The sequence below is a fragment of the Lolium rigidum genome, chromosome 7 (genome assembly GCF_022539505.1).
Source record: "Lolium rigidum isolate FL_2022 chromosome 7, APGP_CSIRO_Lrig_0.1, whole genome shotgun sequence".
NCBI lineage: Eukaryota > Viridiplantae > Streptophyta > Magnoliopsida > Poales > Poaceae > Lolium > Lolium rigidum.
In genome coordinates this window covers 78,614,880-78,629,025 of record NC_061514.1, presented here as the reverse complement: position 1 = coordinate 78,629,025, position 14,146 = coordinate 78,614,880, and the positions used below count along the sequence as shown (strand labels likewise).

The 14,146-nt window shown below is 44.4% G+C and overlaps 1 protein-coding gene across 1 annotated transcript; it reads right to left on the bottom strand.

The window, feature by feature from the left end:
- Window positions 1-1,251: 1,251 nt before the first annotated feature.
- Window positions 1,252-5,214, bottom strand: LOC124674703 (receptor-like serine/threonine-protein kinase ALE2). The gene is made up of 8 exons (XM_047210752.1): window positions 5,156-5,214; window positions 4,334-4,453; window positions 4,104-4,181; window positions 3,630-4,001; window positions 3,287-3,538; window positions 2,705-3,088; window positions 2,261-2,501; window positions 1,252-2,168 (listed from the first exon to the last, which is right to left on the bottom strand). The coding sequence occupies exons 1-8, from the start codon at window positions 5,211-5,213 to the stop codon at window positions 1,469-1,471; spliced, it is 2,205 nt and encodes a 734-aa protein (XP_047066708.1). The 5' UTR covers window position 5,214; the 3' UTR covers window positions 1,252-1,468.
- Window positions 5,215-14,146: the final 8,932 nt, after the last annotated feature.

Genomic DNA, 14,146 nt, shown 5'->3' with positions numbered 1-14,146 from the left:
GGTAGGATGTGCGTGTGTGCGTTCATAGGGGTGAGTGTATGCGCGTGTATGTGAGCGCCTGCGTTTGTACTGTGTTTCTCAAAAAAAGAAAGTTGTATGCATCTATCGATGCAAAGTCTGATGCTGACCTTATTTAAAAAATGATCCACTTTCATATATCTCTCTAATCCATGTGGGGTATAGTAATAATCGCAATCGGTCACTTTTGCTTGTCAAAATTCCACCGATTCACTAATAACAATCAACAGTATTATAAATAGCAAAAAAATAACAAAATCATAAATAGGTACTCGGATCACCTAACGGCCGTATGGCTTTATTAATTTAAAGTTGGGCATTCGTGCCTTTTGTTTCATCACCTAACGGTGACTACAAACACTAGCACGAGCCAAAGACGTGTCGCCGCCCTCGTCCTTCATCACCAGAGCAAGGCAAAGCTTGCCATAATAAAGCTTCTTGTAGCAGATTGACGAAAAGTCGTCGTGATCAACGCATCAGGGGAGCAACCATCGTCAATGATGACAACTGTAGATCGGATGAGATTGATATAAAACCACACCAACAAACACAAAAACCGATCGGGTCTCAGTAGATCTGCCGGGCACACGACTCCACACGCCCTCTGTTTACGCTAGACGTACCGCTGGAACGAGGATAGGAAGTGGAGGACCTTTAGAATATAGCTTCACCACCCACAAAAAACAACCTAAAAAGGGGAAACTTCCTGCCGGCGAGGGGCTATGGTCTGCCACATCTCATTTCCAAGATCCCAAGGCTGTAGCTCACCGGCGGGAACACCGACAAGGAGAACGCAATCTTAGTTGAGTTTTGTGGCCACCGTCTCCTGATCACCTCTCCTGTTACAAATACGAACAAAAAACTCGCAATACGAACAGAAAACTTGCTCCCTCTAATTTATAATACTTGTCGCTAAATCACTTGCATCTAGATATATTTTAATGTGTTTATTTACTCGTTTCAGCAAAAGTATTATTTGGGTTGGAGGGAGGAGGGCGCGAACAGTTTTAGACCATGTTTTGATGGCAGTTGTCATCTCTACTGTCCGCTAAAAACTTGGATGGCAGACAAGTCATCCGCTCGGAGAGATTATAATTTTTCAAAAATTTAACTGCCAGCATTCATTCTCCTCTATGCTACGGTCAGACCAGCAAAAGAGCCCTGAACGGTTTTTTTAAAAAAAATTCCTGTATGCTAAAGGTCAGACCAGCAACTGGTCAAAAAAAAAAGGGTCAGGTCAGCAATGCCTTCAGATATGAACCCATTATCTAGTACTCCCTCCCAGATCATACATACATTCGAGCAAAGTTCTGGCCAAAACGCATTCACCCACTACATTAAAACGATCTAAGAACCAGGGGTTCTTCGCATCAAAATCTCATCAGGAAGCAGTATCTACCGGGGCTATACAATTGCAGAGTGAAACACGATGACGAGCTCTATCCATCTGCTACATCCAGTCGCCCTCGACGCTGCACTCGTCGGAGGGGTGGTGGCCGTGCTCGCTCATGCTCCCCCTCAGCCGGTAGAAGTTCCTCGTCCTGGTCCTCAGCGGGCCGGACCAGTCGTACATGGCCAGGGACTCGATCTTGTCCAGCACGGCGCTGGGCGTCGACCGCGGCCGCCGCGCCGACGCGTCGTCGGCCGGCTCCGAGCTGTACCCGATCCTGTTCGGCCGCGGCGCCCCGGGGATGCGCGGTGGCGGAGGAGTTCCGTCAGTGTCGTTCCACGAGCAGCTCCTGCCGTCGTTCCACGGCGACTCCTCCTCCGTGGCGCCCCCGCCGAAGGAGCCGCTGCATGTCTCGTCGTTGTTGCCGCTGTAGATCAGCTTCAGCGCCTGCACGACCTCGCCCATGAACGGCCGCTGCGGCGCCTCGACGTGCACGCACATGGAGGCGATCGCCGCCGCCTTGGCCAGCTTCTCGAAGTCGCGGGTCGCCGGCGGCAGCAATGGGTCGACCAGCCGCTCCAAGCCTTCACGGTTGGTGAGCAACGGGCGCGCCCACGTGACGAGGTTCTCGGACCCAGATGGCTGAGTCATGTCCACCGGCTTCCGGCCCGACAACAGCTCCAGGAGCACCACGCCGTAGCTGTAAACGTCGCTCTTGACGAGGAGATGCCCCGTCATTGCATACTCTGGGGCAACGTATCTGCAATGAACCAAACCATCCATCCAAAATTTCAACAAGGATTCAGAGAAGTTCAGTAGCGCGGTGTACTCTGGAATGATATGACAGCTTACCCGAAAGTCCCCATGACCTGAGTAGAAATGTGCTCCATTCCTTCTGATGCCTCCTTGGCCAACCCGAAATCTGCAACCTTGGCAGTGAAATCATTTTCCAGTAGAACATTGCTAGCCTTGAAATCACGGTGAATAACATGGGGATTGGCATCCTCGTGCAGGTAGGCCAGACCCCTTGCTGCACCAAGGGCTATTTTCATTCTGGTATCGAAGTCAAGTGGTCCATATATTTTATCCCGACCTGAAATATAGAAATGTAAGTAACTGCACAGATGGCATCAAGTATATTTGCATTTGCAGTACAGAAATAACTGATATGTTGATGCGCCGGCAAGAATGATGAGATTATATATGCATATGGTGTGCTATCCTTTGCAGGTAAAAGTTTCTTAAGCACTTCATGGACGTCTACCATGCTATGTAATACAACATAGGTTCACATACCGTGCAAATGAGACTCTACGCTTCCGTTTGGAACAAGCTCAAATACTAAGCATCTCATGCTCCGTTCAACACATATACCGATCAGCTTGACAAGATTGCGGTGATGCAAACGACTTAGCATCTCAACCTCTGCGATGAACTCACGATCTCTATTTTGGTGTTTCCCGGTAAGCAATTTGACAGCAACCTCAACTCCCTCTTCAATTATGCCGCGATAAACACGCCCATACCCTCCTTCGCCAATTATTTTATTGAAGCTAAATTTTCCGGTTGCCTTCTCAAGATCGGAAATTGAGAATGTCTTGACTGTTGAAGGGCAGGTTGCTATCGTTGAAGGGAAAGATGTTGGCGAGCTACTCATACTGGAGAATGATGACCTCATACCTGAAGCACTAACAATATGTTACTACAAACATCAAGGGATTTAGACATTATACAATCTGAAAATGAGGCTCTATTGTTCCTGGTGTATAGTGGCTAGGAAACAGTAGCAAGATCGAAATTTGTATAGTCAAGGCCTAGCGTTACGATTGCAGCTTGAATGAGTGCAGCATATTATAAAATAGCTGCTACCAAAGTTACCTGCTTTTCTCGTGATTGACGAATTTGAAGCATGACCACTACCATGAGGCTTTTGACATCCTTTATATTTCCATATAATGCCAATTCCAAAACACGTCAAAACAAGCACAACAGCTGACAGAGCAATTATGGCAACAATTTTAGAGTTAATCCTCTGATGGCTTCTGTTGTGTATATTTGCACCAAGCGGGTACTCATTACTGCCTACTGGACCCAAGGATCTTGGAGCAGTAGGTAACAAAGAAGGAAGCCCTGAAATGTTTATAAGATTATAAATAAAGGAAGCAACACAAGGCTATTATGCTAGTGAAGTGGATGTACCAACAACAATCATGTTACTCACCGGGATAATGAACATATGTTACATCGTAATCACCAAAAATAGACGATTTTATCAGAACCTTCTTTTGCAAAAATCTGTTGCTAGTCAGTAAGGCTGAAGTCGTATCAAACTTCTGACCTAGTGGTACCAAATCAATGGTGACCGTTGTCTTTTCAGGATCTTGAATACTGCTCCCAGCACCCATTATCCGGACTTGGCTCTGTTTCAGGAATGTACCTGCTGCAATCTCAATTTCCAGCTCATCGATTCTTGGGAACAGCTGGTAAGGTGCTACCCCAAGATCAAGTTGAATTTGCATAGGATATACACAGCCACAGGGGGAACCAATTGGAGTAGAAGTGAGCGGAGCGGAACAAGTTATTCCACTGCAATCTGTTAAATTTCAGCAACAGGCATGTATATTAATGCTATGCTGTTAAGGAGTGACAATACTAGTATTTGTGGTCTCTATTGGTCTGAGGAGAAAAGTAAAACCTTGTCTATCAAATGATGGTGGGGCAGCATGACGTCGTCTTCCATGATGCCTATGCGCTGGGTGATTAAGATAGGCATCTGATAATCAAAATGATAGATAAGATACAGATGATTCTAAATAGACTGGATACTTGAGATGGAAGAATACACAGAGAAAATAAATAGTTGATTGCTATGCTACACCTGCATTACCACTTGTATGTGGAAACCTCATGAGTAGTGCTACTTACGTTGAGGTCCAGGAGAAGGTGCTGGGGCAGGGGAAGGAGCTGAATGCTGTTGACGCGCTCTGCTCCATAATCCAAAAAAGTATGCCGTGATGGTTGTTGAGCTTGCTGTTCCCAGTGGCACTGCACATGATATTCAGAAAATAAGAAAAGCGTTTGAACCCATGCAGTGCATACGAACACCGAAACAGTTAACAAAAAACTTGCATTCACTGTAACCAAAATGACGATATGTTTGATGGACTAAAAGATGCAAATGCAGGCTATTTTTTCCCCCTCGGTTGGTGTTTGGCAGTATGTATGCAGTTGGTCGAGTGACGCCGAGTGCGATGGCAGCTGTACGCAAGAAGATGAGGGCGGAGCGGACACCGCCCAAGAGGCCAAAACCCTCGCCAGCATTGCACCAAAACCTAAAATTTTCGGGATCAAATCGGCCTAGCGACACCAATGCAAGCAAATCGAAACCACAAAACTCCAAGCTCGAGGCACTGAGCGCTGATTGGATGCACGAAAGGGAGAGAGAGAAAGGAGGCAGGAGAGCTGACATCCATGTACCTGAACTAGATTCAGATGCGCAAATCACAGGAGGAGAAGCTCCGTGAAGCAAAGGCAAAACCCCTTTTTTTTCCCCGCATAACCATGGGGGGACTTGCCACGCACGCCATGCCGGCGGCTTTTCCCGGGCGGCGATCCCAGTGCAGGGCCGCGAACCAGGCCAGGAATTCTACTCGGCATTGCAGCTCGAATCCGAGAAAAGTGCTAGGAAACGCCTCGGCAAGAAGAGCAGGGTGGAGGTAGAAAATCTCAGAGGATACACATACTTACCATAAATGGAGAGCACGGCGAGCGCGAGGAGGAGCAGCGCCGCTCCCCGCGGCCGCATCTCTGCCGCCGGAGCGCGGTGGGCGCTGAGGGCTCAGGGCGCGGCTGCCATGCGGCTGGGGGTCACAGGGATCCCAGTCTCCCACTGCGGGCGGCCGGGCGCCTTCTTCCTCGCGCTCTGCTTCTACCGCTGCTGGTTTCCTCCTCGGGTCCGAGTATTTTTTTTTTCGTTCTCCTCGGGGTCTTTTGGTTCTTGGCATTGAAGTGATGCGCTGGTCCCGAGGGGAGCATTAATTGGGCGGGTGGGCAGATACATCCAGGTCTTTGAACCTTTTCCAAATGTAAAAACACGGCATTTCAACCGTGCACCCTAGCTATCCGCCGATCTATTACTTCAAGATCCGTGCTGTGCTAGTAATCAGTTTTCGTCATGTTTTGCAAAGAACGGTACCGATTGATACAGCTAAACTTGCTGAAATCCTGCATGCCAAACTTTTTTTGAACACAGAGAGGGGTCCAGAAGACCCCAGCTTTTCTTCCATTAACATGGTAGGTACATAATTTTACAGAAAACCCCTTATACAACACTCGCTCGAAGAACCTAGTATTTGAAGAAAGGGGCTTGCACTTTACGAAAAACACCCTACAAAGAACTTGAAAAAAGCAATCGAGGACTAGGGTGTCTCTGCCAACGACCGCCGGCGTCCTCCGGGCGTTGCCGCCAAGGAACAAAAGCAGACAGCTCGAGGGCTCTCTTCCGATGAGACTCTTCTGCCAGCAGCCGTCGCCAAGCCACCGGGGACGAAACCACTTGGTAGCAGGGCGTTGTCGAGCTTCCCCGGCAGAAGAGAAGGAGGCGTCCACGATGGAGGTTGAGAACGGGCCGCCCTTTCGGCCTAAGATCATAGTGTCGATCAGCAACACCATGTGTTCCGCACAAAGGATCAACGATCCATAGCACCCTGCAGGCAGAAGCTGAGGCAGATTCTACGGAGCAACCATGGAATCGTCGGAATCCTCCTCGCCACCATGGCAGGATAGGATCGACAACTTCAAGTGGCCACTCAAGCAGGAGCAGCAACAGCTGGAGAGGCAAGATCCCACTCCAGGATCCAAAATCGGTCCACCCTTCTTCAGCGCCTCCTCGCCACCACGAGATGTTGAATGTGACATCGAGATCAGGACCTTGTTGCCTCCAATCCCACAGACGGCGCCAATTGACAAGGGATTAACTTATCAATGCCTACAGATTGTAGACTTAGGGTTTTCTGGAAAGTAGAGGGCAAGTAGATCTCAAGGTTTCAGCTGAAAAGGTGCTCGACTAAAGATTATGGTGGTTCTGTTGACTATAGGTTCGATCTTTTCTTTATCCCTCGACTCCCCTTTATATAGGAGGTAGAACCGAGGCTTTTCATATCGTACAAGTTACAAACTACAAGAGGCATATGGGCATTTCCTATATTGCTATCATATTCCCTATTACAACTCTACTTTCCTTGTCTGAAGTTCTCTGGGCCTTCGGGCTTCTTAATCTTTGAGTTCATGGGCTTGTTGTCCCTTTTCAGATAACCTGGATACCTTATTCGGCATGCCTTCTAGGCATACCTATGTCAGCCGTCCAGGGAAGAAGAAAGAGGGAACCTTGCTGAAGGTAGACTCCACTCTCCCTCGCCACCATGGCCGGTCAAGAGCTTGTCCATCTTGCAGCAAAATCCGAGAAGAGATGATCTTGAGGCCACCGATTTATTGTTGGAGACGGTGTTGCCACTTCCCACGCCAAGCTTCGACCAAGGAAGTAACAGCACGAGCATCAGCAACCCTAGAAGCACCATGGATCCGGCGACTGGTGACCCACAAGTATAGGGGATCGCAACAGTCTTCGAGGGAAGTATTACCCAATTTATTGATTCGACACAAGGGGAGACAAAGAATACTTGAAAGCCTTAACAGCGGAGTTGTCAATTCAGCTGCACTGGAAACGGACTTGCTCGCAAGAGTTTATCGATAGTAACGAGTTTTATAGTAGTAGCAGTAGTGAAATAACGACGACGAGTAACAAAGACAGCGAGTAGTGATTTTAGTAAACGAGCAGGATTAAAATACTGTAGGCACGGGGACGGATGACGGGCGTTGCATGGATGAGAGAAACTCATGTAACAATCATAGCGGGGCATTTGCGAGATAATAATAAAACGGTATCCAAGTACTAATCAATCAATAGGCATGTGTTCCAATTATAGTCGTACGTGCTCGCAATGAGAAACTTGCACAACATCTTTTGTCCTACCAGCCGGTGGCAGCCGGGCCTCAAGGGAAACTACTTGGATATTAAGGTACTCCTTTTAATAGAGTACCGGAGCAAAGCATTAACACTCCGTGAACACATGTGATCCTCACATCACTACCATTCCCTCCGGTTGTCCCGATTTACGTCACTTCGGGGCCATTGGTTCCGGACGACGACATGTGTATACAACTTGCGGGTAAGATCATAAACAACGAATATCTTCATGAAACAATAACATGTTCAGATCTGAGATCATGGCACTCGGGCCCTAGTGACAAGCATTAAGCATAACAAGTTGCAACAATATCATAAAAGTACCATCTACGGACACTAGGCACTATGCCCTAACAATCTTATGCTATTACATGACCAATCTCATCCAATCCCTACCACCCCCTTCGGCCTACAGCGGGGAATTACTCACACATGGATGGGGAAACATTGTTGGTTGATGGAGAGGCGTTGGCGGTGATGGCGGTGATGATCTCCTCCAATTCCCCGTCTCGGCGGAGTGCCGAACGGAGACTTCGGCTCCTGCGACGGAGTTTCGCGATGTGGCGGCGTTACCGGAGGGTTTACGGCGACTTCGACTTCTCCCCGTGCGTTTTTAGGTCGAGGCGAATAAGTAGTCCGAAGGGGGCGTCGGAGGCCAGCCGAGGGGCCACACCACATGGCCGCGCGAGCCCCCCGGGCCGCGCCGCCATGTGGTGTGGGGCCCTCGGGCCTCCACTTCAATTGTCCTTCCGGCTCCGTCATTATTACGGGAAAATAGGCCCTTTCGTCAAAATCCCAAGGTTTTTCCCGAAAGTTGGATTTACTGCACAAAAACGAGACACCGGAACAGTTCTGCTGAAAACAGCGTTAGTCCGTGTTAGTTGCATCCAAAATACACAAATTAGAGGCAAAACAATAGCAAAAGTGTTCGGGAAAGTAGATACGTTTTGGACGTATCAACTCCCCCCAAGCTTAGCTTATTGCTTGTCCTCAAGCAATTCAATTAACAACTGAGCGATAAAAGAACTTTCACGAACACATTTGCTCATATGATGTATATATTCTCATGATATGGCTAATACTTGAGCAGTTCATAATAAGGTACATGCAAATAAGATCATCTAACAGACTATGTCAATCATGAAGAGGTACCAACAATTAATAATAAGCATCATGAATCATGTATATAAACAGGATTGCAATGTTCATAAGAGAGTATGATAAAGTGGTATCTCGCTTGCACTGTATTTGATTGGCAAAACATAAATGCCCGGGCACCTCTGGAGTTCATAGAAAGACTAGAAGTAGTGATTGTCAAAGATAAAAGCATCAAAGTTATACCACAATCAATCATATTTTGAGACAAGCATATTATACTAAGAATGACAATTGTGCTCTCAAGAAAGTGCTCAAAGAAAGGATGGAGACACAACATAAAAGTAAAAGATTGACCCTTCGCGAGAGGGAAGCGAGGGATTAACATGCGCTAGAGCTTTTCATTTGTAAAGCAGGAGTAAAATTATTTTGAGAGGTGTTTGTTGTTGTCAACGAATGGTAATGGGTACACCAACTACCTCGCCAACCGGACTTTCAAGAGCGGATCCCATGAATTATTTGCATGTTTATGTGGCACTCCTTCCAACCTTTCTTACACAAACCATGGCTAACCGAATCCTCGGGTGCCCGCCAACAATCACATACCATGAAGGAGTGCCTTTTTAGTTTAGTTTTATTATGATGATGACACTCCCCCCAACCTTTGCTTACACAAGCCATGGCTAACCGAATCCTTCGGTGCTTAGTCCAACAATCACAAACCATGGAGGAGTGTCTATTTAAGTTAATTAATTCGGGACTCGGGAATCCCATTGCCGGCTCTTTTTGCAAAATTATTGGATAAGCGGATGTGCCACTATTCCATATGAGAGTCCGTCAAGAGTAAATGACAAGGTTGAAAGCTAAACACCACATACTTCCTCATGAGCTATGAAACATAAACACAAATTGAGAAGTATTTTGAAGATTTTAAAGGTAGCGCATGAGAATTTACTTTGGAATGGTTTGAAATGCCATGCATAGGTATTTATGGTGGACACTGCGGAATAACTTGGTTTTCATGTGTTTGGAGGCACGAGCAGCGTTCCCGCTCGGTACAAGTGAAGGCTAGCAAAAAGACTAGGGAGCGATAAATCAAGAGAGCAAGTGCTTGTCATAATCATGCTTGCGGCAAAATAAATTAAGCTGAGGCATAAAAGTGATACAAGAACTCTGAAGCAATGTAAATCATTGAGGCTTAATTGACTCTTGTTCAGTCATATGCATGCGTGAGCATGTGCCAAGTCGATATAAATGAATTATTCAGAGGAGGATACCACAATGCCATACTTACTTATGAATAAAACAATGCAAGCAAACATCCATGACATGCTACTCATATTAATAAATTGGAGTTAATCATGAGAGATCATGAACTACTAGACTTTCTTAAATGACATATACCTCACATGAACCAACTAAGCATGCTCACATGGATGAGTATATGTACAAAAATGAAAACAAATAGAGTTCATACCAGCCTCTCACCACAATCAGATTGTCGTAGATCGTCATTATTGCCTTTTCACTTGTGTAGCTTGGATAATATGAAATGAAAACCACGCTCCAGCCACCGAAAACCATTGAACTCATGATGAACTTTACAAACCAAAGAAGAGCAGCAAATATTTTTGGTGTTTTCGAATTTGAGAACAAGAACAAAAGGAAACAAGCAAACAAAGCAAAATCTTTTTGGGTTTTCTTATAGCAAACTAGCAATAGCAAATAAAGCGAAACAAATGCAAGAAACCAAGATAAACAAATGATGAAGAGAAACAACAGAAATATTTTTGGTCTTTTTGTGTTTTGGGAAAGAAACAAAGTGGAAACAAGAAATAGCAAACTAAAAGAAACACGAGAAAAGCGAGATGGCAGAAATCTGCCAAAACCTGACAGCAGTACAGAAATCGATTTTTACAAAAATCTTACGTTGCTCAGTTCAAAAAGTGTTCAACTAATGAAAGTTAGATAATAACCTGGGGAACATGCACAAAAATTTGCAACTCAAAATAACGTTCTGGCTGTGCGCACGAATTTTTACGGTAACAGCCCAGAATCTGTTTTCAGGCAGCACTTCCCCAAATATCATCTTCCTCTCATTAGAAAACCACTCAAAGAGACTAAACAAGTATATACAAGTATCCAGCAATCATAAAATGCAAAGAATGAGTGATGCCGGTATACCTCCCCCCAAGCTTAGGTTTTTGGCCTAAGTGGAGTTCAACCCCATCGAGGGCCTGGGTTCCACGCCGGTGGATCATACGTGGAGTAGTCATAATAAGGTACCGATGCAGAAGAAAAGCGTGGGGGTTCCTCATACCCAGCTTGTGGATGCGAAGAGCTTGCTGCATCGGATGACGAGTCGAGGTGTTCCTCGACCTCATCCGTGTTGTCTCGTGCACGATGGCTTCCTCCCTCGATGTATGTGTTAACCGCACTTTCCGTGACTGACCAATCCTCCCTGGAATCAAAGTTAAACAGAGAAGGTGCGAGGCAATCCTACTAATTTTTCAACTTTCTTAGTCCTTGTCCAAGATTTCTTGTAAAATGTTATTCTATAAGACAGGTTTCCAAAATTAGACGAATTAGAAAGAAATTCATGCTTAATCATGGAAGCTATGTCAAGTTTCTCCATAGGGAGCGGAATATCAAGACTGTGAGGTCTCACATTATGCATAGCTAATAAACGAGAGGCGATGAGACCCCCACAAATTCCTCCCTTCTCACGGTTAGTGGCAAGTCTGTTGGCTATCAAAGCTCCCAAGTTATAAGTCTTATTACCTTGTAATGCAGCAGCTAGAAAGGCTAGATCTGGGATAGTTATTTTACCTCCATTCTTTCTTGCTAGAACGCACTTGGTAATGAAATAGGCGAAGTAACGAATAGCTGGGAAATGAATACTACTGATTTTACCATCATCCTCTGAGAAACTCCTTCCATGACAAATCATCTTGAAGAGATCCAAGAGCTCTTGCGGCGATCCCTTTATCTTCTCGCATGATCCCCATTGCGGCACTTTGATTGCTGCACAAAAATCATTGAATGGCAAGTTGACAATTTTATTATAAATTTTGTACTGAACCATGGGGTTAGATTGCGACCAATTGAATTTAAAATCTTGCACTACTGACATAGTCAGCTTCACATATTGGCATGGTTCCCCATCAACAAAATCATCCAATCCTGCACGAGAGATTAAATTTTGGACGTCCTGCAAAATCCTGCACTTCTCATGAAATCCGCACACGGATAGTAAGTGGGATATACTCCTTCTTCCCGGTGAACTCTCATGACTTGTGGCACCTCCAACTCATGTTGGTTGAGTTGGTACCTACCTCCTTCCATTTTCTAAAAATTTTCAACAAACAATATAAAACTTGATTTGGTGACATATAATTGAGGGGAACTACTATAGGAACTTGCTAGAGTACTAATCATGCATCAAAACTAATTTCTACCACTTAGAACAAGCATGCAAGCTCACTAAACATGTTACCTACAGCAGCAAAATATTCAAGATATACTCAACCAAACAAAATTCTACTTGGATGGGTGGAGGAGTCACATACCAAGGAGCAAATGTGCCAAATTTCAGCAGGAAATCTGGGCTGAGCAAAGAGATCGAGAAATCTGGAGTTCTTGAGCAAAAACGCGAGTGAGAGGAAGTTGGTTCGAGTTTTTCGGGAGAGAGAAGGTGCTTGGGAGAAAGAGATGATGTAGTGGGGCAAGGAGGGGCCCACACCACATGGTGGCGCGGCCACCTCCTTGGCCGCGCCGGCCTGTGGTGTGGCACCCTGTGGTGCCCCACGGGTCATCCTCCGGTGCTCCCAGTGCCTCGTCGAAAAATAGGACCAACGGTGTAATTTTCGTGAATTTTTGAAAACTTTGAAAAATGCACATTTTCTGGGTATTAAGTTTATTATTACTGGCCAGGAAAAATTTTGAAATCTCAAATCAACTAAGAAGCAAATTAAAAATGCTACAGCAACTAAAGCAAGTGGAGAAATAAAGAGATGTTGTTTACCTCCTCTATGCATATAAAAGGTATTTGTTAACAAGGTTGATCAAGTCTTGCCACCAAATAAATTTTATATAGCATATGAAGAAATAAACCTCAAATCAATCATGTTACCTTGAATTGTATTGATATGGATCCAATCACAAGAGTTTGATATTCTTCTTTAGGCTCATATATAGGGCAATCGATAGTTCCAACTTTGATAGTTCTCACATGAGAAATAGTATTAACTCCGCACGCTTTTTCAATCCTCTTGGGGAAATAGACGGTGTGTTCCTTATCATCAACATTGAAAGTAACTTTTCCTTTATTGCAATCAATAACAGCCCCTGCGGTGTTAAGAAAAGGTCTCCCAAGAATAATAGACATATTATCATCTTCAGGCATTTCCAACACAACAAAATCAGTTAATATCAAGCGGTTATTAGTAACTTGAACAGGGAACATCCTCACATATACCAACGGGAATAGCGAGTAGATTTATCAGCCATTTGCAAAGATATATCGGTAGGTATCAACTTATCTAAGTAAAGTCTCTTGTATAGAGAAAAAGGCATAACACTAACACCGGCGCCCAAGTCACATAGAGCAGTTTTAACATAATTATTCTTAATAGAACAAGGAATAGTAGGTATACCTGGGTCGCCCAACTTCTTTGGAACTTTGCCATTGAAAGAGTAATTAGCAAGCATAGTGGAAATTTCCTCATTGGGGATTTTCCTTTTGTTAGTAACAATATCTTTCATATACTTTGAATAAGGAGGCAATTTAATAGCATCAGTCAAAGAAATTTGCAAAAATAAAGGTTTCATCCAATCACAGAATTTATTATAGTGTTCCTCTTCCTTTGATTTTCGTTTCTTAGCAGGAAAAGGCATTGGCTTTTGCACCCAAGGTTCTCTTTCATTACCATGTTTCTCAGCAATAAAATCTTCTTTGGTATACTTTTTATTTTTAGCATGCTTTTCAGGTTCTTTTTCAACCTCTTCTTTATCAGGAGTATCATTCTTATCATTATCTTTATCATGTTCATTACCACTTTCAGTTTCAGCATCAGAAATAGAAATACTATTAGGATCATTAGCGAGGTTCGAGAGGATTCTACAACATTTTTATGTTTCTTCTTCTTTTTCTTAGAATGAGCTCTAGGTTCAATGCGTTGAGAATCTTGTTCAATTCTTTTGGGATGCCCTTCGGGATATAGAGGATCCTGGGTAGAGACACCACCTCTAGTTGTTACTTCATAAGCATGTTTTTCTTTAGCATTATTTCCTAACAAGTCATTTTGCACTTTAGTGAGTTGATCAATTTGAGTTTGAATCATATGAAAATGTTTAACAAGCATCTTAACATCATTGGAGGTTCTCTCCACAATATCATGCAATTGACTAATAGCTTGAGAATTTTCCATTAGATGATTCTCTACTCTCATATTAAAATTTTCTTGCTTAACAATATAATTATCAAACTCATCTAAGCATTGCGCGAGGAGGTTTTGAATACGGAATATCTTCCCTAGTAAAGCGTTGAAGGGAATTTACCTCAATCATGGATGAAGGGGGAATTATCTCACATATATCTTCTATAGGAGGTAGATTCT